The sequence below is a fragment of the Chanodichthys erythropterus genome, chromosome 4 (genome assembly GCF_024489055.1).
Source record: "Chanodichthys erythropterus isolate Z2021 chromosome 4, ASM2448905v1, whole genome shotgun sequence".
Lineage (NCBI taxonomy): Eukaryota > Metazoa > Chordata > Actinopteri > Cypriniformes > Xenocyprididae > Chanodichthys > Chanodichthys erythropterus.
In genome coordinates, this window is record NC_090224.1 from 8,676,219 (window position 1) to 8,699,817 (window position 23,599).

The following is a 23,599-nucleotide window of genomic DNA, read 5'->3' on the forward strand; positions in this document are numbered from 1 at the left end:
TATTTTCTGAAAGGTCAGAGGGTAAAGTTTCCACTGATAAAGAAGAACTGCAACTGCAGGATGAAATACATAACATATAATATATAATAATAATGACACAATGACTACAACTGCTGTGTAATGTAACGTAACTCCCCAATATTAGTAATATATAAGTAACATTAATTTTAACATTATATATAACAGTATAAGGCGAAGACTATATATAAACTAGTCTACACTAATCTATCGCATGTATTTTTTTACTATCACATGCGTTCATGTGCTGAGCGGTGACGTCACGCAGTGTGTTGTCAGGGACTCGCCCGGGAAGAAGCTTGAACAGCACAGCGCTAGCTTCGCTTCTTCAAAATGGCTGTTGTTGAAGATGGTGAATAGGAAGAAAGAAGCGCCCTAGACCGAAAAACTAAAGAGAAATACGCATCTATAAACGGACCTTCTGACAGGGGAGCATTTCAACGTTTCCTTTCTGTGAGGTACGTCTCGTAACATAAGGCAAATGAGAGGTTTAAATCGCGTTTGTCTGTTGATGCCGCATATGATTGACAGTTCGTTGGCTGGACAGTAACGAGCATCAGGCTGTAGAATTAGGCAGATTTGGACATTCACTGCGAAGAAGATGTAGTTTGTAATGTGTATGTACTAATATACTGATAAGGTTAATCTGTTTACGGTTGTTTTGATGGCGATTAATTGTCTGGTCTCTCATTGGGAGGGAGTCAGTACATCAACATGTAGATTATGTCGACGACACACTGCCCGTCCTATTTATTTCTAAAAATACATTCTTTAATATCAGATTACAATAATGTTTAGATAGTCAAACATACCAGAATAAATAGACACTTTATTACAACGCAGATATAAGGTAATGTGCTGTTTTTTACACCCTTATTCACGCAGGTCACATTTATCATTTATATATATATATATATATATATATATATATATATATATATATATATATAATCGGAAAACGGAAAAACGGAAATTTTGTATGTATATTGTATATACAAATATTTATGTGTGTGTGTATATATGTGTATATATATATAAAATGTGTCATTATGTATGTATATATATATATTTTGTATATTTATATGTATATTATATATAATACATGCATATATTTTGTATATATATTCTGTATATGTGATCATTTTGAAAGAACACATTCAAATCCTATACTGAATGCCGCTATATATATAATAGACTTATTTTTCATATAATCTATCTATCTAGTTTAATGTATGCAATATAGTATGCTTCTCACCATTATAACTACAGGACTGTCAGTCATTGCAGCATCTTGCTGTAGACTCTAGGTGTGAACAACTCTTGGTCGCCATAAATAATGCATGATGCCATTCCAGAGCAGACAGACAGCAGTCAAAGCCAGTAATCTACAAGCATTCAGACAAAAGCAAAGGACATTGTGATACTGTACTGGGTGTAGGGTGTCATATAGTGGTTTATAAGAATAACTTTGGTGTCAAATTTCTAAGATACAGCTTTGAGAGCTGCTTGGATTCCTGACCGAGCTGCCATATTGTCTTTGTTGTTGTCCATTTATTTGTTGCTGCCTGTCTGTTTTTCCCCACCTTTTATACAGCCTGTATTGAAGGTTAAATTGATGGTCACATACCAGCGCATATCAAATAAATGCTGTAAAATATCTATATTCATATAATATTTGCATTAATTTGTGGTCAATCAATCAATCAATCGTTCAGAGGAAATTGAAAGAGTATGCGGTCTGTTTGCTAGACAATTATTTGCACTAGCCCTCCTACTGTGTTGTAGGTCGGTTTGACCCATGCTTGATTTTTTTAAATTGTTTGAAATACTGATTAAACAACTTATTTCTTGAAATTTTGTGACTTTTTGTCATTTAGGGTCATTTTGTCATTTAGGGTGCATGCTAAGTTTCAGCACATAGGTGTGTTTTGGAAAGGCTGTAAATTTTGGTTAAGGCTTAGTTCACCCAAAATAGAAAATTCTGTCATTAATTACTCACCCACATGTCGTTCCAAACCTGTAAGACCTTCGTTCATGTTCTGAACACAAATTAAGATATTTTTTTGTGAACAATTGTTTTTGAGTAATCATTTAAATATAAAAAGGATACAACATATCAAATTGCATCCCCCCCATTTACCCACCCACCCACCACAAATTAAGATATTTTTGATGAAATCCGAGAGGTTTCTCACCCACTACAGAGTGCAACGTTATTACCACTTTCAAGGTCCAGAAAGGTAGTAAAGACATCATTAAAATAGTCCCTGTGACTACAGTGATGTAACCTTTACCTTAAGCGACGAGAATTTTGTGCACAAAATAAAACCAAAAATAGACTTTCTTCAACAATTCCTTCTCTTCCGTGTCAGCCTGTGATGCTGTTCACATTGTACACATATTGCAGCGCCTCAGGGTTCTATGTCACAATGCCGGCTCATTATTGTCTGTCTCCTGCATCAGCATTACACGCATGTGTTGTGGTGTTCATGTGAACACCGTCAGAATTGTCATGTTAGGGTGAACTAACCCTTTAAGGGTGTTTTCACACCTAGTTCGTTTAACCCTTGCTCTTGGAGCGGTATATGTCTCTGACAAGCTACACTAGAGGTTTTCTGTTTTTACGTAGTGTTTATTTTCTTAGGGAATCGCATGGAAACCAATTAGGCTCAATTTGACCCAAAACACAAAACACGTACCCAGATTTTCAGCACAACTGGGAAATGGGAAAACCTATTAGAGAGTCTGTCTGTGGAGATGTTTGAAGAAAATGAACATGTTATTTCTGTGTTACGCTTATCTCTGCCAGCCTCCTTTCTCATGACATTTAAAGTCCATTTCCTGCATCTGTTCTTGGCCTGCATTGAGAACAAATGCTGTCACTTAAACTCAGCAATTTAACATCTCTAGCACTTAATCTCAAAGAGTTTCATATTCATATATTTTTTTTTCAATCTCCAACAACCTTTTGTGGTATGCAAATTAGGTTTGACAGAGTCTCTTTTCACAATTTATATTCTGAAAGTGACATAATGTGTTTCTACTCAAGGTGTCCTAGGTAGTGGCAATCATGGACACCACAACTTCTATCAAGATGACCACTCTGGCCATCCAGAACCTCTTCAGCTATGTGGAGGAAGAAAATCTGGCTGCTGTAAAAGCCCATCTAGACAAGTTCAAAGAGGTGGATGGTCGAAGCGATGTAAGTTACATCTAAAAAAAAAAAGTCAAACATGGTTTAAGATGTTCAGCTAAATTATTAAGATATCAAATATCTGTCTTTCTCATTGTGTCTTTGACAGAATGGACAGACTCCTCTGATGTTGGCCTCCGAGCAGGGCAGTCTTGAGATTGTTCAAGAGCTCATCCGAAGGGGAGCAAATGTCAACTTGGATGATGTGGTGAGAAAATGTCCACTGAAGCTTTACAAGAAGAGGAAGTCACTCTTGTTTCCATTCAAACATTGCAGATTTTCACATAACATTTACTAATCAGAAGTAGAGCAAGCATTCTCGATGTTAATTTTTTGGATGGCCATAAATCAGCAGCTTATAATAATGTTATAAGATAATAGTTGTGCATATATATATATATATATATATATTAGGGCTGCACGATTATGACAAAAAAATCATAATTGTCGATTCCCTTGAGATTGTAATTGCAGTTATTAAATTACGATTTACACTGAATGATGTTTTGAATAGCTTTATATAATTGTTTGAAGCAACTGCATGCCATATTTTTATATGAAAATAAACAACCTGAAAACATTATTCCTGAGAATTTTTTTTTTAACGCTTTTCTATAGCATTAAACCTTAAATGTCAACTATACATTGGTTTCGTTTATTCTTTAAATAAAAAAAAAAGTACAAAATATGCATGGTATTATAATGTTATACTAAAATTAAAACAATGGAAAAAACCCTTAAGATAACCTGTAGGGAAAAAAAAAAAAAAAAAAACGCAGAATAATGTAAGTGGACTTTTTTTTGTTGTAATTGTGCCTTTGAACAATTACGTAATTGTGGCATCCGTAATTGTAATCACGATTAGAAATTTGATTAACTATGCAGCCCTAACTATGTAAATTATATATTTGTGTGTGTATATATTACACACACATACATATATATGTATATATATATATCTATATAGATGTATAGATATATAGATGTATGTATATGTAAGTAGTGATCTAGTCTAGTGTAGTGTAAAATTCACAAAAATTTCTTATTTTCTTAATATTTGGTTTAGTATGTCCCCTTTTACTTTATTGACAGCAGCAGTCTTCATGGTATTTCCCTTTTTTATTTATTCAATATGCTGAAACCTGTTTGTTTTCAGTATTTAAGTTGGCTTTGGATCCCAATGTGAATCCCTCTGTATTTCTGTGCAATATTTTTGTTATATATTTATAATCTCTATAAGGTGTAGTGCCCATTATAACGTTGCCGTAGGGCTGCTTTTTTTTTTTTTTGTAGTACAGCTCCATCACTGTTCCCATGGCGACATTGCCAGTGGTTCAATAGTTTCCATAGCGACCCATCTCTGTTCCTTTCCCTGATAGGACTGCTGGTCCGCTCTGATCTATGCAGCTAAAGAGGGGCATGTGGAGGTGGTTAAAGAGCTGCTGGAAAACAGTGCTTATATTGAGCAAAGAGACATGGTGAGAAAATCAAAAAGCAAAAGTTTGTATCAAAAGAAATACATCTCTGTTATTTAGTACAATAATCACATTTGAGAAGGAACACATCCTTATGTTATTATCAACTTAATGTGGCTTTGTTTTGTGTGGCTTTGTTTTGTGCAGGGGGGTTGGACCGCCCTTACTTGGGCTTCATATAAAAATAGAGTTGAGGTGGCCAAGATCCTGCTGGAGACTGGGGCAAACCCAAACACCACTGGACTGGTAAAGATGGAAAAACTTATCAATTGCCTTTCCACATATTAGATAAGCACATATAATCCAAATTAAAATATGCAATCATTGATTTATCATACATTTCATATGGTTGCCTTTAGCAATACAGCGTCTACCCCATTATCTGGGCAGCCGGTAGAGGCCATGCAGAGATTGTGAAACTCTTGCTGGAGCATGAAGCTAAAGTCAACTGCTCTGATAAGGTGAGCTAAACCGAACCTTCCTAACTGTGATGGTGTCACAGTTGTTTTCTTCCTAAATGAATATTCCTGGTTGAAGCTGCCATTGTTCTGTTTTTACTAACTAAAGTCAACAATATTTTCTCTGGTAATTGACAGCATTCCACAGTCGCTGTCCATAGATTTAATTTCTGTTAAACTGGAAATATTCCCTTTTAATAATTTTACTGGTAAAATTTAACTTTTTGTACTTTTAGTATGGCACCACGCCACTGATCTGGGCTGCTAGAAAGGGTCACTACGACTGCGTGATGCACCTGTTGGAGAACGGAGCTGATGTTGACCAGGAGGGGGCGGTATGTGCTCATCATTTAGCATAGTGGTTCTCACTCTTTTGTCTCTAAGGCTCCCTATTGTATACAACAATTTTTGAAGGCCATAAGACTTTTCCAGTTTGTGATTTTACTAGATAAGGATTAATAAATATTGTTTACCCATAATTTCTACCCAGTAAAATATTTTCGAGGTTTTGTTATAACTAGGATAACTCATGTAATACTGATTTAGAGGCATTACATCAGTACTGTTTGTCTTATTCTACTGATCTTTCCCACTCAGAACTCCATGACGGCACTGATCGTAGCTGTAAAGGGAGGATATACAGAGGTGGTTAAAGAGCTTCTCAAGAGGAATCCTAATGTAAACATGACTGATAAGGATGGAAACACAGCTCTCATGATCGCAGCTAAAGAGGGCTACACTGAGATTGTGCAGGACCTGCTCGATGCTGGCACATACGTCAACATCCCAGACAGGGTGGGTTAAAACCTCACAAAAAACCTTACAAATGGAAATTTGTAAAACTGATATACTAGAAGAAAGACCTGGCATATGATGTATGTTCATTGTGTATTGTGTTGTAAACCTCTAGAGTGGAGACACTGTGCTGATTGGAGCTGTGAGAGGTGGCCATGTGGAGATTGTGAGGGCACTACTGCATAAGTATGCAGACATCGATATAAGAGGCCAGGTAACATGCCTGTTTCATCACATACGTTAAAATACTTTAAACTAGGGCTGCATGAGAATGGTTAAACAGATAATCATGATTATTTTGCTCAAATTTTTCATTTGAGAAATTTCTCTCTACATTTCATCAAAATTATTGCACTTTCATGTAAGCACAAAAACAAGAGAACATCAACTCATTCGCAGAGTTTATTTTACCTAGGGATGCACCGATCATGATTTTTCATGGATTCCTTTTCTGATTTTTTTTTTTTTTTTTCTACAAGCAAATGGGCCGATTCTGATATTGGTTCCAGATTTTTTTGTTGTTGTTGTTGTTTATTTGCTCTGTTACAGGCCAAACTGGCCTTGAACAAAAAATATCTACAGCCATTTGAAATGCAACATTTTAATTGCAAGCCAAGCAAAGATGTACACATGTAGAACATGCAGTTTTTTTTTTTTTTTTTTTTTAATAAGCTCCTTTCAGAGATGCATCCATATAAACCCCCACGCTCAATTTAATATTTATATTTTTCTTCCTATATTCCCATATTTTTCGTACTATATTTCGAGCATCGTTTGCTCTTTGCTCTGCTAGTGGATCCATGTCCTCTTTGCATCCGTCTTCAGCATGTCCTGTCTCTGGCCTGTTTTAACCTTGTTTACAGACTTAGTAGTCTCAGCCTCAGAAATCACGCCCACGGACCGTTGGCTGAACATCTGATGCATATGGCACACTTATCTGGAAACACTTCAGCAGTATTGAAATCGTCATCTGGTTGGTGGAATTCTATAGGATGTCCGGGAGACGTGTGTGTCACGTTCTTTAATGGTCCGCTTAGAAATACCGTCATGTTTACAACTGAAACAACGAGCGCTTATCAGGATCAAATAAATGCTGGATTTTCAAAAGTATGTGAAGTTCGCAACTCCAATGTTGCAGTAAACATGCACAACGTTCTTGAATGAACAATTTATAGATGCATGCCGGTCTGTTATTGTAGGGACATTGACTTTCATTTTCACGCCCCTAAACATAGCTTGGAACAAAACGAACTCTGATTGGCTGCTTTACATGTCTTCAAAAAAGGTTATTACCATTTCCGGTTCCAATTTCACAAGCCAAAATCTCTGGTTTCACCGTCTACATGACAACACTGCAACCGGAGTTTCTAAAAATCTTCACCCTGACAGGAGTTTTCAAAAAAGTTCAGTTTCAGTGAATGGATACTGCGTTTGCGTGTGGACGAACAGCCAAACCACATAGAAAAAGCTGCTGTTTTAAAAAATACCCGTGTTCGTGTGGACAGAGCCTAAGAGAAAAGTTCTGATTGGGGGATTCAGGCTCTTGACAAAGCTTGTGGAGGCATGCTACCAATGGAAGATAATAGTAATGTATTAAAAAAAAGGTTGCATTTTACCAGCAGGTCAATATCGCATATTATTATACTTAATTAATTGAGAGAAGCAGAAATTATGATTGATTAAAATACGATTTATTGTGCAGCCCTACTTTAAACAGCAAATGAGACATGTATGAAAGGTATGGGAAGTTCAAATCAATGTACTGTTTTTTTTTTTTTTTACAGGAAAATAAGACTGCACTCTACTGGGCAGTAGAGAAAGGCAATGCAACCATGGTTAGAGACATACTGCAGTGCAACCCAGACACGGAGACCACCACTAAAGTAAAGAACAGCAAGACTCATGTTAAAGAGATTGTTTTACTGTTATGAGCTAGTCTTGAGTCTGTATTTTTGTGCATGTAGGATTCTGAGACTCCACTAATCAAAGCCACCAAGATGAGGAACATAGAAATAGTGGAGCTGCTGTTGGACAAAGGGGCCAAAGTGTCTGCAGTGGACAAGGTAAAACAATCACAATTTCATGTACAAAATTCACATTCACATGATGAAACTATATTGCACTTTAAGCCTCTGCTCTCTTTGGCTGCAGAAAGGGGACACCCCTCTTCATATTGCCATACGTGGACGGAGCCGCAGGCTGGCTGAGCTCCTCCTCCGTAACCCTAAAGATGGCCGCCTCCTCTACCGGCCCAACAAGGCTGGGGAGACACCCTACAACATCGACTGCAGTCACCAGAAGAGCATCCTCACCCAGATTTTTGGAGCACGTAAGTCTGGGACTAGACTAGAGGTCAACTGTTGATTAACACTCATCTTTAAGAATGGGTATCAATACAGATTCATTTATTCAATTACATTCTGATTCTCAAACTCTCGATTCAGTTCTGATTTCAATTCTGTTTGATTCCATTCTGATTCATTTGGGTTTTTTTCATAATGTCCATATTTGCTTGCATATAAAATAAATTCTCTCTCTCTGCAAATACAGGACAGTGTTTCAGAAAAAATCATTAAATCATTAATCCATCTTTTTAAACTGTTCATTAAAAGAACCGATTTAAAAGAGTCATGACAGTGAAGTTGCGCTGTGGTTGCACTTTTTTTTTTTTTTTTTTTAGTTCATATCAATGAAAAGAACTGACACGTGAGAGTCATTTGTTCATGAATCTGACCAAATGGGTTCCATTGTAGCTTTGTTTCTTTTTCATCCACTTGTTACACAGTCTTATTAATCTACAATAACCAGAGACTTGAACTCTGTGCAGTTCAAAATTTAAATAAGTACATATATGTTTTGAATTACTGTAGTTGCATGTCAACATTAAATTATACTACATTCACTGAGTATGTTATGAATGACCTGTGTGTATTTTTGCCCGTCTCTATGTTGTCCCCTTTAGGACATCTGTCCCCCACAGAGTCAGATGGGGACATGCTGGGCTATGACCTGTACAGCAGTGCTTTGGCAGACATCCTGAGTGAGCCCACCATGCAGCCGCCCATCTGTGTGGGTCTGTACGCCCAGTGGGGAAGTGGCAAGTCCTTCCTGCTCAAGAAACTAGAGGGTGAGCGTTATTTAAAATCACTCAGCTTAAACAAGGAAAGTGACCTGAAAAGGATATTTTAAAGCAAAGTTTACTCATGTACAGCACGTACCTACTTAGCTTTTTAGCTATTTCTGAGCTTGAAATGTTTAATAGAGCTCAGTTCACTGCATCTGGTGTATATTTATTGGTGGATAAATCTTCATATTTCTTTCTCAGATGAGATGAAGACATTTGCAGGTCAGCAGGTGGAGCCGTTGTTCCAGTTTTCCTGGCTGGTTGTGTTATTATCACTCCTGCTGTGTGGCTCTGTAGCTCTAGTGCTCGGCTTCACTGTGGATCCCAAGCTGGCTATTGCCATCTCTCTCAGCATTCTAGCACTACTTTATGTGTTCTTTGGTAAGAAAACATTTCCACTATTCAGTTTCCAAACATAAGTTCTTTATTCGTGATAAAAATCTGTACTTTTTGTCATAATTGAGTTATGAATAATATCAAATTAGACAAAATTCAATTAATAACCCTTGAAAGGTAAAGGAATGTGTATAAATATCTCTACACAGTGGTTGTGTACTTTGGGAGCAGGCGTGAGGGCGAGAGTTGGAATTGGGCGTGGGTCGTTAGCACCCGTCTGGCCCGACACATTGGATACCTGGAGCTTCTGCTCAAACTCATGTTCGTCAACCCACCAGAGCTGCCGGAACAGACCACCCGTGCGCTTCCTGTCAGGTAATTACCCACACTCTGCATTAACCGTAAGGCCATTAAAATGAGGTCCTGTAACCTGTCCTAAGGGGTGGATGTGGACATGTGTCCTTGAATTCCACAAGGGGCAGGGGTGCAAAACTCAGTTCCTGGAAGGCTACAGTCCTGCAGAGCTTAGCTTCAACCCTAATTAAATGCATCTGATCAAGCTAATCAAGTGTTTTTAGGATTATTTGAGAAATACAGGAATGAGTGTTGGAGGAGATTTGGGACTAAACTCTGCAAGAATGTGGCCCTCCAGGAGCTGAGTTTGTCACCCCTGCCTTAGGATGTCCCATTTGTCATTTTATCCTCAAGAGCTCCAACAATGAGCAGTTGATGTGCCCCTTTGAGAAGTTTCACTGGTACTTTACTGAAATCTATTAGCTAATAATTCAAGACACTTAAAAGTGTGAAGGGCAACATAAGAAAGTATTAGCAGCGCTGTAAATAACTGTTTTTAATTAACTCTTTTTTTTTTTTTTCTGACAGGTTTCTGTTCACAGACTATAACAGGTTATCCAGTGTGGGTGGGGAGACGTCCATGGCTGAAATGATCGCTACTCTCTCGGATGCCTGTGAGAGAGAGTTTGGCTTCTTGGCCACCAGACTTTTCAGAGTCTTCAAAACTGAGGAGACTCAAGGTAAAGGCCACTTAACCATTCATGACTATAAAGGATCTATAGGGCTACTAATATATCTATATTTACATAATTTTTTGTTATGACCATGTCTACTCTCAGGTAAAAAGAAGTGGAAGAAGACATGTTGCATCCCATCCTTTGTCATCTTCCTCTTCATATTGAGCTGCTTGATCGTGGGGATGGCCCTGCTGGCGGTCTTCAAGGTGGATGGGCAAAACCAGACAGCAAATGCAGTGCTGGTTTCCATGGCGAGTGTTGTTGGGTTGGCGCTGTTGCTTAACTGTCGCACCTGGTGGCAGGTGACAGACTCTGTGCTAAACTCCCAGAGGAAGAGACTGCACAGTGCTGCCAACAAGATGCACAAGCTGAAAAGTGAAGGCTTTATGAAGGTTAGTTGACAGGCTTCTGGGTAACTTTTACACAGAGGGTGAATTTGTTAGGTCAACTTTAACATAATGACACACTGACATTTTCGTCTTTCTGCTACTATTTTATTAGGTCTTGAAGAATGAAGTGGAGCTCATGGCTAAGATGGCCAAGACTATAGACGGCTTTACCCAGAACCAGACACGTCTAGTTGTCATCATTGATGGTCTGGACTCTTGTGAACAGGACAAAGTCCTACAGATGCTAGACACGGTGAGCATCAGTAGTTGTGCATAAAACATGTTCTTTTAGACAGAATGGTAGTGAATAGATTTTGAAGCCCAAAAAAGTGAATCCATTCATCATAAAAGTCCATACAGCTCCAGGGGGTTAATAAGGGCCTTCTGAAGTGAAGCGATGGGCTTTTGTAGGCGAAATATCCATATTTAAAACTTTATAAATCAGACGGATGTTGTATTGATGAACATGGAAGTGCGGAGTATAGAGAAAAACAAAACACTGGTCATGAATTAGAGGTCTAAAATGAGAATTTTTAAATTTTTATTGTGATATAAGAGAAGAGGAGCTTGAGTTTGTTGCCTAGCCCTATTTGTTTGAAGCTTACACTCCTCCTACGTCATACGTCGGGAGGTCAATTTTCCGCCAGAATTTGACGTTGCTGGAAGCCAGTTATAATGGTTTATAAAGTTTTAAATATGGATGTTTTTCTTACAAAAACCCTTCGCTTCACTTTAGAAGGAATTTATTAACTCCCTGGAGTCGTATGGATTACTTCTAGAATGGATGGATGCACTTTTTTGGGCTTCAAAATCTCGAGCCCCATTCCCTCCCATTATAAAGCTTGGAAGAGCCAGGATATTTTTAATAAAACTCCGATTGTGAAAGAAGAAAGTCATATACACCTAGCATGAGTATGAGTAAATCCTGGGATAATTTTCATTTTGGGGTGAACTGTCCCTTTAAGCATGAATAGAAATAGTTTAAAAAAACAATAAGTAATAAAAATGACAAAATCACTTAAAAAGCATTTTTAGTGTTGAGCCAATCACAACTTTTGAAGCCTGTATCAAAAACCTGTCAAAATTGTCCTTCTGCTCAGGTGAGAGTGCTGTTCTCCAAGGGTCCTTTCATCTCTGTCTTCGCCAGTGATCCTCACATCATCATCAAAGCCATTAACCAGAATCTAAACAGCGTGCTGCGTGACTCCAACATCAACGGCCATGACTACATGCGCAATATTGTCCACCTGCCTGTCTTCCTCAACAGCCGCGGCCTCAGCAGTGCAAAAAAGATGTGTGCGCCCACTCCTGCTAATGGAGAGACTGGGAACTCTGAGGGTTTGTATTGCCATCGGATAAGGGGACCAAATAAAATGTCTCCTGTTTCAAATAGTGACTGACTATTAGTATTCTTCCCAGTGTTTTGATATACACTACCGTTCAAAAGTTTTAGATCGGTAAAATTTTTCTCTTCTGCTCACCAAGGCTGCATTTATTTAATCCAAAATACAGCAAAACAGTAATATTGTGAAATATTTTTACAATTTAAAATAACTGTTTTGTGTTTGAATACATTTTAAAATGTAATTTATTCCTGTGATGGCAAAGCTGAATTTTCAGCATCATGACTACAGTCTTCAGTGTCACATGATCCTTTTGAAGTCATTCTAATATGCTGATTTGGTGCTTAAGAAATATTTTTTATTATTATCAATGTTGAAAACAGTTGTGTATTTTTTTCAGGATTCTTTGATGAATAGAAAGTTCAAAAGAACAGCATTTACCTGAAATAGAAAGCTTGTTACTGTCACTTTTGATCAATACAGTGCATTCTTGCTGAATAAAATAAAATGTATTTTTTTTTTTTTTAATTACTGGCCACAAACATTTGAACGGTAGTGTACAAAATGGAGCCAAACGTATCCTGTGTTTTATGCTAACATATTGTCCCAACCAGGTTACTCAGTCTAACCCTGTTCTGATTAACATTCAGAATTTTCAAAGTACTTTTTCTATTTTCGTTGAAAGTAAAATGCTGCATGACAGAAATCACAACCAATCAGAGCATATTTGGTGGTGCTTGCAAAGCCATTTTCTTAACATTTTCTTATGATATAGGTTGGCATGAGGAGTTGGACAGAAAGTTGTCCCAGAACAGCCTGGGTGACCAGACCAAGTTTGGCAGTAAAACGGCTCTTAACCGCAGGGTAAGCTGATCAAAATGCTGCTTTGTTCTGTCAGAGGGCTACTTATATGATAATAATTAGGGATTATAAATATGATTAAAAATTATATGATAATGATTTTGTGATGTTTGCAATAGTATGATGATTTGAACTGAGACAAATTGAATTGTTCATCCTATCTGGCAGTCCCATGGTTTGCACTTGTGCAGTTTGTCTGACTGTAATCTAATGAGAGTAATGTTCTACCAAATGATGTGGTCATATCACAGAACGTTTCCAAATGTTTCCCTTGACATTTCTTTCTTTGTATTCCTTGATGCTATTTATTTTGAGTAATAAGCATGATTTAAATCTAGCTGATCTCTCCTCAGGATACTTATCGCCGTCGACAGATGCAGAGGTCAGTTACGCGTCAGATGTCCTTTGACCTCACAAAACTGCTCGTAACTGAGGACTGGTTCAGTGACATCAGCCCTCAGACTATGAGGAGACTTCTCAACATTGTCTCAGTCACAGGTTAGCATTCACGCTTTAAGGTCAGCATGAAATCAGATATGATCATGTTCATAAAAGTGTTTATGTTATTCCAAAGAAAAAAAAATCTAAAATTTAGTAACTTGCTCTTCCTCTGAAATAACTTTTCTTTTTCCGCTGATGTCACTTGAACTATTAGGTAATGTTAACCAATAGGCCTTGTTTTGGTCTGTTTTGTCTGGTTAGTAATGGCCACCTTTCACAATCCAAATGGAAAATGTTTTCTTATTGACCCTATTTTTTTCTTTTTTAATATCAGTTTTACACTACAGATGCAAAACAAGTTAAAAATCTCTCAGCATTACACTAACGTTCCATAGTTTAAGGTCAATGAGATTTTATTAAAGGTGCCCTAGAATCAAAAATTGAATTTAACCTGGCATAGTTGAAAGACAAGAGATCAGTACATGGAAAAGACATACATTGAGTTTCAAACCCCATTGCTTCCTCCTTCTTATGTAAATCTCATTTGTTTAAAAGACATAACACAGACTGTTACGCAACAGTCGGGATCATTAATATGTACGCCCCCAATATTTGCATATGCCAGCCCATGATCAAGGCATTACGCAAGCCAGTATTAACGTCTGGAGCAGCACAGCTAAATCATCAGACTAGGTAAGCAAGCAAGGACAACAGTGAAAAATGGCAGATGGAGCAATACTTGCAGTCTGTATAATGCACAAACACAACTTCATTCTTTATAAATCTCTCCAACAGTGTGTAATGTTAGCTTTAGCCACGGAGCACTATCAAACAAAAAATAAATACTATACTCACATGATCCGAAGCATTCATGCAGCATGCATGACGAACATTTTGTAAAGATCCATTTGAGGGTTATATTAGCTGTGTGAACTTTGTTTATGCACTGTATTATAGTCGAGAGCTCGGGGGGCAGGGAGCGCGAGATTTAAAGGGGCCGCAACCTATATCTGTGCATAGTTAATGATGCCCCAAAATAGGCAGTTAAAAAAATTAATTAAAAAAAATCTATGGGGTATTTTGAGCTGAAACTTCACAGACACATTCAGGGGACACCTTAGACTTATATTGTGAAAGAACGTTCAAGGGCACCTTTAAATAATTTTATCCAGCTAGGATGCAATAAATGTATCAAAAGTGACAGTAAAGACATTTATACGTTACAAAAGATTTCTTCTGCTGTTTTTTGAACTTTCTATTAATCATAAAATCCTGTAAAAATTGTGTAACTGTTTCCACAAAGATATTAAAAACAATTATTTTACAAATATCATAAAGCTGTTTTCAACATTGATGATAATAATAAGGAATGTTTCTTGAGAACCAAACCAGCATATTAGAATGATTTCTGACCCCAAACTTTTGAACAGTTTTGTATGCAGTCTCTGTAATGGAATATAAACTTTTAGATATGAAATGATCAAGTCTGAACATGCAGTACTCATGAAATGCTCTCCTCTTGTTTAGGCCGCTTGTTGAGGGCCAATCAGATAAGTTTTAGCTGGGACCGGCTTGCGTCCTGGATCAACCTGACTGAGCAGTGGCCATATCGTACATCCTGGCTCATACTGTACCTAGAAGAGACAGATGGCATCCCAGATCAGAACACTCTGAAAACCATCTATGAAAGGTAGGGACTTTTAATATTTTAAATATCACATGATACTATGCTAATTTTCACCACAAGCTTTATCACAGTAATTTTGTAGCCTTTTCAAAATGCCATCAGATTGCCAGAAACATTATGCTTGCTGTTTTGAGATCAACAACTCAGATCATTGCTAATCTGTACCAAAAAGTCTTTTATCAGAGTAACCTTATGTAATGCTTGTTTTGTCATGTAAGATTTTTTTTTTTTTGCATGTAGTTTGTTCGTTAGCCCATTAGGGTCCTAGAGAAAAATGTCTCCTTTGGGAAGCTTCCTGGAAACGAATAATGGGAGGCCACAGAATGTCAGATGAAGCCAAGGAAAGCAGGCCCAGATCATTAGATAGGCTTCCCTATGGTGATTAGTCAGATGATGCTATTCATGTAAGACTTGTATCATTGCACAGATATGTCATGCTGTCGGATATGAAATGATTATGGAATGTACTGACAGCACTGATGTTGTTTACTTCTTCACACACAGCAGTTCTTGTTGTGCCCAAATTATAAAGAGAGAAGTAAATGCGTTCGCAGCATGGGTGTATTCTGACATTTTGATGGGTTTATTGAGCATTTTTTAAAAACCCTTAGGTCTGTTTAAGTGAAAACATATGAAGTTTGTGGTTTTATGAAGAGGTTTGGCATCCAAACCATCAGTAATATTGCTGTATTGTGTTGATACTGGCTGTCTGCACACTCCTTCCACTCTTAAAGCAGTCCGTGCCTCAGAAACACAAAATGAAATGAAGATATTGTGCTGCTTATGCTGAGTTATATCAGCATCATTTTCATTTTCAGTAAAACCATCATGTATTTGTTTTGTCTGGCAAGGCTCAATGTAATTTATGCCAGGGTATGTTAAAATCAGTCATTCTCACAAGAACTGCATTGTTTTAGTAAAAATGTGATGGACGCTCCACACATGCTGAAGTAACTTTTACAACTTTAAAATATTAGTATTGTCTCATGTTTCTCAAATTGTATCTTTCATGTACTGCCTGACAGGATCTCCAAGAATATTCCAACCACTAAAGACGTGGAGCCATTGCTGGAGATAGATGGGGATGTCCGTAGCTTTGAGGTGTTCCTTTCTTCACGTACTCCAGTGCTTGCGGTTCGAGACATCCGCACCTTTCTCCCCTGCACCGTGAATTTAGATCCCAAACTCAGAGAGATTATTGCAGGTAAATATCTCTCTTTAAATCTAACCACATTTGATTCCAAACTACATTAGCTAGCCACTATTGATTCTATTACTAGCTTAAAGGGTTAATGAAATTTCTGTCATTAAGTATTCATTCCAAACTTGTAAAATCTTTCTTCATCTTCGGAACACAAATTAAAATATTTTTGATGAAATCCGAGAGATTTCTGAACTACTTATAGGCAGCAACCTCATAACAAAGGCCCAGAGAGGTAGTAAAGACATCATTAAAATAGTCCATGTGACTACAGTGGTTCAACCTTAATGTTATGAAGCGACAGGAATATTTTTTGTGTGCAAAAACGGAACAAAAATAATGACTTTGGAAATTTGTTATGACGTTGCTGCCTATGGTTGGTTCAGAAACCACTCGGATTTCATCAAAAATATATTAATTTGTGTTCCGAAGATGAACGAAGGATTTACGGGTTTGTAATGTCATGAGGGTGAGTGTTGACAGAAATGTCAGCTACTGTAGGGGTTTGCGAAAATTGCAATCTCTTAGAAAATGATAAAAGATCATATAATAATTAAATTTACCTCACAAAATCAACATTCCATGTTGTAAAGCATGTATTTCACAGTTTTTATCCACGTATTCTCTTGTTAGATGTGCGTGCTGCACGGGAGCAGGTGAACATGGGTGGTGTCACCTATCCAACACTGCCTTTGCAGGAGGGCCGTCCAATTTCAGTCTACAGCCAGCAGTCCTCGGCCTGCTCACCTACTGCCTCCTACAACGGCCCGTATAACCCGCCGGGTGTGTCTCCTCAGCCCCACAGCGCCTATTTCAGCGGCATGGCTGGGCCGCAACACCCATTCTACAACAGGGTGAGTGTGATTGCACAAATAACTCACAAAAGATAATTCTGATAGGTTAAACTGAATCAGAAAGTGTTTTTGTTTTAATCTATCATTAGATTATTGTCATCTCTTTGGGGGACATTTGTGGTGAATTGGGTCCAGTTAAGACAGATAAATAATGTCAAGTGTAGATTGATGACTCAGCTGTGCTTTAGACTTAACTTTCCTCAGGGAGCTCTACCAGGCACATCGGCTCATTTAATAGATGAGGGAAGTCCCTTGGAAGAGCACACACCTCTATAAGTATTCCAGCCTCAGTGCCAAACATTTCCACATGCCCACCCAGATTATTTTTCAATCATCTCCCTGTGCTCGTGTTTCGGTTATTGTTTTACTTCATTTTAGCTTCATTTTATTTTTATGTTTTGCGTTCAGCCTTGTTTTCTAAGTAAAAAATGAACTGTTTATGTGGCTACATGTTTGTGCACATTTCCACCCAATGAACTTGTTTATTTTTTAAGCATTTGTGCATGTTAGAGACAATGTGTGTGTGTGTGTGTGTGTGTGTGTGTGTGTGTGTGTGTGTGTGTGTGTGTGTGAGAGAGAGAGAGAGAGAGAGAGAGAGAGAGAGAGAGAGAGAGAGTGTTAGACACCTCATTATTTCATGTTTGCATTTAAAGGTATCTTTCAGGTTCAATACAAGTTAAGCTCAATTGACAGCATTTGTGGCATAATGTTAAATACCATAGAAAACAAAAAATGCAGTTACAATAAGGTTCTAAAAATGGAAGGGCAAGTCGAAATGATCAATAAATGTTGTTTATTGATTTACCTTGTATTGAACTTTCCTGCATGTATTTATTTATGATTTTTTGTTATATTTTCATTACCTAATTTTTGTTTCCTCCACATTTGGTCTCCCAGCCATATTTCCCCCAACATCTTTACCAGCTGCCTCGGCAATACGCTGGCAGCTCCTTCCCACCTCATGTTCTTCCACGTCCATTCATTAAAACTGGCTATCCCAAGGACCCTAGCATTGGACCTGTAAGTACTAGTAATGAACAAAAGCTGCTAGAATTTGTGTTTTTAGATAACAGCATAGCTGTAGTGTTAGATATTCTTGCTAGGGTTTCACTTGCTGACATACTTTTCTTTCACATCTAATATTTAAGTTTTGTTCTGCAGGTGTTTCCTTTTATAAACATGAATTTAAAGTTTCTTCTTCCCTTTTGTCTTATGTGACATTATAATTTTATTTTTTACTGTTTTCATGTTATTGCTCCAGATATACTTGATGCTTTTTCTTAGGGTATAGTGTGTGATATGAAAAGTCGATATTCTCTGTGGCACTTTGTACAAAATAGGGTACAATATGATGTGCTACTACTTGTTAAAAGTGTTAGAGGCAATAGAACTGTTGGAAATGTTAACTTGAAATTGGCATGAAAAGCTTTTTTCAGACGAGTCAAATGTTTTAAATGGATGAAATGTTTGTCTGCCCCTTTAAATGGAGATTTTGGCCTGTCCCAAACAGTCATATTTTTGACAATGTAATGAATTGTTGCTCAATTAATTGAAATATGAAGTATTTTTAATTAAATAATTTTATTAATAAAATACAATTATATTTAGTGTGCATACTGTATACCTTTTTGCATGCAACTTTGTTCCCTTATTTCATTTGGTCGGTTTTCACAAAATTGTTGACTGCAAGTTCAACTGTTCCAACACTTTTTTTAATTTGTGGGAGTTTATCAATAATTAAACAATTTTTTGATCCTACTAGCTAGTTCCCACAGAATTACAGCTTATTTAGAATAATTTTGACTATTTTAGGCTTTTTTTATTTCATACATTTTTGTCTATTCAATTCTGATGTTTTATAGAAAATAAAATTTCAACAAATTAGACTTATACAACAAAAAAGACTTTTAAATCAAGTTTTAGGCCCTGTTTTGTACCCTGTTTGTGGAAAGTGCTTTATACCTAGTGTTTTTACATTTTACGCTTTATTTGTGTGAGAACAGAAGCAATGTGCCAGTGTTTAAATATACACTTCACTAGTGACGTCAAGCACCAGCTGCCTTAATGTTCACCGGAGGCTTTCACAGTCCACCAGTTCCCACATGCTATAGAGAGACTCATTTGCTCCCTGTTTAAACTCTCTCTCCATCTCTTTCATCAACATGAATGTGGTTCCCTCACGATTTCCACCTCCTTTGTCTCTTCCCTCCTCTCCTCTCTCTCCTCAAGCAGGGTAAGGTACCATCTTTGAAAAAGAAGCAGGTACTGAATCCTTTTAGACTCGGCTTAAGTTCTGCTGCTCTGCTAATGCTGCCCCTCCTCACACGCCTTCGCAAACACACACTAACGCTCTCAGAGCTCTAAACACTCGCACCCCGGCATGCACCATGGGCCAAATAAATTCTTTTTACACTTACAGTGGGGAAGGAGGAATTAAGTTGAGGTTAGATGCCTAATATAAAGTCAAAGTAAAAGTACAACATGCCAATTATCTTTATAAATAATACTGTCATTATGTGGACATGGACAGAGATTAATTGGTCACATTAAACTTGAGTTCTTCTCCTTCCCCAGAATTCTCACTTCTTTCCCCTGGTTTTCCAAGCTTCTGTCTTCATAAAAAATTAAAGTAATCCTATCTGTCTCTCTTTACCCTTTCAGTTGTGATGATGCAGTTTCAATGACGCCTATTTACGCAAAAGCCATTGAAATAATCATCTCACACAGCGTGGCCTGGATGCTAAACTTTTTAAGTATTCTGTCAGAAAACTTTAAAAGTATAGAACCCAGGTGCCACTCTGACTTTCCCTTAACAGAGGTCTGTATTTATAGTCCATGTTGTGTAGGTCACAATGTTTGGTTTTGTTATAATTAGATGTAGCTATTTGAAAGCTACATAACACTTAATGCTAAGTGTGGTGGTAGATGTGACACTTCAGAACTAACAAACTCTGAGTACAACTATTTGTATCCCTAACTTTTTCTTACCATCTTATCACTCTAGATTTGCACTAGCCCCTTTGAAATCCTGCTGACAGCAACACATAAAAGATGCATTGCATACTTTGCTTTGCAGTACCTTTTTTTGATCCCTCTCTTCTTTGAATTTTAATTCAAGACCTTCTGCAACCCCTTTTGACTGTTTTCTAAAAATCTGCATGGTTTATCTCTTGTGGTAGCTATCTGAAGGCTTCAAAGATCTTTCATATGCACACTGTTGTGATGTAGTTTAGTGGCACTAATAGTTCTGTGTGTTGTGTGTACCAGGGCTCTGCCTCGGTGGTCTCTGGCACCCCATCGATGCTGCTCAGCTCAATGAGCACAGATGTTGTCTGTGAGCGTGTCAGACTTATCGACGGCATCGACCAGAACCTGCTTTCTCAGTATACAGCAACGATTAAGAAGGTGTGTATTTGTGAAGAAAAAAAAGTGTACATTCTATATCACACTAGGTTGTTTTGCACTACATTCTGATTTTGTGATTTCTCAGGCTAACATAAATGGCCGAGTTCTGTCTCAATGTAACATTGATGAGCTGAAGAAAGAGATGAACATGAATTTTGGAGATTGGCAGCTTTTCAGGACAACAGTGAGTAGTTTTCTTTCATTTATATAACCAGTACTTCAGATTCCTATATGCTATGGCAACATTTTGAAAAGGAAAGAATGCATTGGCAGATTGGCTTTTAATTTTGAAACCATTCTTACTGATGCTCCTTAGACCATTACACATCATTCTTATGAATTCGACAAAACATCCTAGACAGCAACATAGTGTCGGCCCAGATCCGGCCCACGTCTGGTATGCGTGGATCTGGGCCGACACTATGTTGCTGTCTGGGCTTAGTTCAGTTATTTTACCTAGCAGAATTCACAACTGAATCTCAGACAAAACCAAATGTTTAAGCTTGCAAGGTATAAATTATACATGTATATGATCAAAAAAATTTTAAGATATAACTGCCCTGAAACTCTCTGACACTGGCCATAGATACTGGAGTAATGAAGTTGATGTTTTGCAGGTGTTGGAGCTCCGTCTTGTGGAGAGCCAGATCCTGCATGAGGAGGCTCCAAGTGAACAAGGAAGCAGCACTGTGGAGCCTTGCAGGCACAATGGAGCATCCGTTCACGGAGGAACTGGTAACACGGACACTTCACCCGTGTACAACTTTAACCTCAGCTTTGAGGAGCTCAGTAACGTGGGTTTGGATGAGCCTCCTAGACATGTCAACCCTACGTGGATGGTAAGTGTTTCTTCTCAGGTTCTTGCTATCCTTTTTTCAAGCCATTCCATTTTAGACATTTGTTTCAACATCTCTTGTCCTCTGTAGGCCACAACTCACCGTACACCTAGCATGTCCAGCCTTAACTCTCAGGAATCCTCCAATGAAATTTGCAAGCTAACAGACAAGCAGCAGGCAGAGTATCGCAATGCCTACCAGGAATACATAGCCTCCATGGCTCAGATTGAGGTAGGAATGGAGAAGCCTGTGCCACCTTTTGTTGGCCAGCTAATGCACTCCAGCTCTGAAGATAAGAAGAAGGATGGAGGTGACCAGGATTTGCGTAAATCCGTTTCAAAACGAGGAAGCAGCAAGTCCGCGACCGATAATACCGACTACGCCTCGGCAGATACGGCCACTTTAGATCCCATAACAGAAGAGGATGAGAAGGTTGACCATGGGTCATCAAAGTCCCTTCTGGGACGCAAGTCGTCTGGAGAGAAGGTGAGCCTCTTCCAGGGTGCTGATCTGAAGCTGAAGGCTGGCGGTGGTTTACGTTACCAGAAACTTACCAGTGATGACGAAGAGTCTGAAGAGTCAGACAATGCCCCTCTGCTCAAGGATGGAAAGAAACCTGAGCCCAAAGCCTCCGATGCTGGAGATCGATCTCTGTCCAAGGGTAAGGATTACCTTTCAGATAAGAAGGATTCTTCTGACTCGGGCGTCCGTTCCAACGAAAGCTCGCCCAACCATTCCCTGCAAGACGAAGAGGCCGACTTGTCACAGTCTGAGAGGGCTAATCTGATTGATCTAGACGAGGAGAACTCAGCCCGAAAGCGAGGGCTGCCGAGTAGTCTGAGTGGCCTCCAAGACCCAGCGATCGTCCGCATGTCCATCTGCTCAGAGGACCAGTGTAGTCTTCTGGCCAGCAGCCCTGAAGAGAGCTGGCCTTCCTCCAAGAGTTACAACCTCAACCGTACACCCAGCAACACCACCCTCAATAACAACACAAACGCCCAACAAGGAAACATCGTTCGCCAACCCACAGATAGCTCCATCACCACCTCCACGACCACTGGAAGTGATGTCATCATAAATCCTGGATCCAGCACCACCTCCATCACTCCCCAAAATGAGAACATCCGTGTGGTTCATCTGAAGAGGGGGCTTAACTCTGGAGATCCTCCTGAGATCCTTCAAGTGTCCTCTGACACGGTCACCTTCGGTGAAGAGCGAGAAAGTATCCTGTAGGTGACGTCTGGATCTATTGCAGTCTGGTCTTAGCTGGTCAATGTTTTGTGGTGTCAACGCATGTTTGGTGTAATGCTTAAATATGTGTAACGGTGGTTATTGTGACATTTTTTTTTTAAATGTTAAGTGTAGTTGAAGTGGGTGATAAGTTCTGTATCGTTTATATATTCTGTATTGTTTCCAAACAGTATTCGTAGCTTAATCACTTATTAAAGGGTTAGTTCACCCAAAAATGTAAAGTCTCTCATTAATTACTCACCTTCATGTTGTTCCAAACCCATAAGACCTTCGTTCATCTTCGAAACACAGTGGTTCAACCTTAATTTTATGAAGCAACGAGAATACTTTTTGTACACAAAAACAAGTTTGTTTGTAGTGGTAATTAAATTTCTGTCTATGGAGGAGTCCGAGAGCTCTCGGATTTCATCAAAAATATTTTTATTTGTGTTCCGAAGATGAACAAAAGTCTTACGGGTTTGGAAAGACATGAGGGTGAGTAATTAATGACAGAATTTTCAACTAACACTTGAATGTCACCACTTGAATGACTATAAAACATTTTTGAATCACCACTGTAGGAAAAGATTCAGTAGTGTCTCCCTAAGAAAAATACTGTAGTACCTTGTCATGGTAAAGCTACCCAAAAAAACTTGTAAAATCCATTAAAAAGTATGAATATGGGTATTCATTCTGGCTTGAAAATGTGTTGTATCGAGTTGTACTGCACGCTGTCATTGTGCTGTAGTTACAGTAGTATATGAGCAGTGACGAGCATGTGTCAGACTGCAGTAATAAATTAGCCAGTAGAAACTGCATGCCATGTGATGTTAGTCTTAGCGGTTAACTGTATCGTTGGCAGCCGTGGTTTGTGATGCTTTTGTCTTCAACATGGAATGAAATAAACCTGCATTGACAGTAA

General features: G+C 38.3%; 1 protein-coding gene across 3 annotated transcripts; it reads left to right on the top strand.

Annotated features, from left to right (window-relative positions):
- Positions 1-288: 288 nt before the first annotated feature.
- kidins220b (kinase D-interacting substrate 220b) lies at positions 289-23,599 on the top strand. 3 transcript variants are annotated; one of them, XM_067383956.1, is made up of 30 exons: positions 289-476; positions 3,068-3,220; positions 3,321-3,419; positions 4,591-4,689; positions 4,834-4,932; positions 5,046-5,147; positions 5,381-5,479; positions 5,742-5,939; positions 6,055-6,153; positions 7,724-7,822; positions 7,904-8,002; positions 8,091-8,268; positions 8,902-9,066; positions 9,265-9,444; positions 9,609-9,774; positions 10,282-10,433; positions 10,533-10,822; positions 10,932-11,072; positions 11,920-12,157; positions 12,938-13,026; positions 13,377-13,521; positions 14,992-15,154; positions 16,177-16,355; positions 16,986-17,206; positions 18,104-18,226; positions 19,436-19,468; positions 20,474-20,611; positions 20,697-20,795; positions 21,229-21,450; positions 21,538-23,599. In XM_067383956.1, the coding sequence occupies exons 2-30, from the start codon at positions 3,089-3,091 to the stop codon at positions 22,678-22,680; spliced, it is 5,190 nt and encodes a 1,729-aa protein (XP_067240057.1). In that variant the 5' UTR covers positions 289-476; positions 3,068-3,088; the 3' UTR covers positions 22,681-23,599. The 3 variants fall into 3 exon arrangements, with proteins under 3 accessions (XP_067240057.1, XP_067240058.1, XP_067240059.1); XM_067383957.1 differs by having other exon boundaries at positions 19,439-19,468; XM_067383958.1 differs by lacking the exon at positions 19,436-19,468.

Coding starts and splice junctions, on each gene's coding strand:
- kidins220b (XM_067383956.1), top strand. CDS start 3,089: ATGGACACCACAACTTCTATCAAGATGACCACTCTGGCCATCCAGAAC. Junction 8,269..8,901: donor CACCCAGATTTTTGGAGCAC/GTAAGTCTGGGA, acceptor TGTCCCCTTTAG/GACATCTGTCCCCCACAGAG. Junction 13,522..14,991: donor CAACATTGTCTCAGTCACAG/GTTAGCATTCAC, acceptor CCTCTTGTTTAG/GCCGCTTGTTGAGGGCCAAT.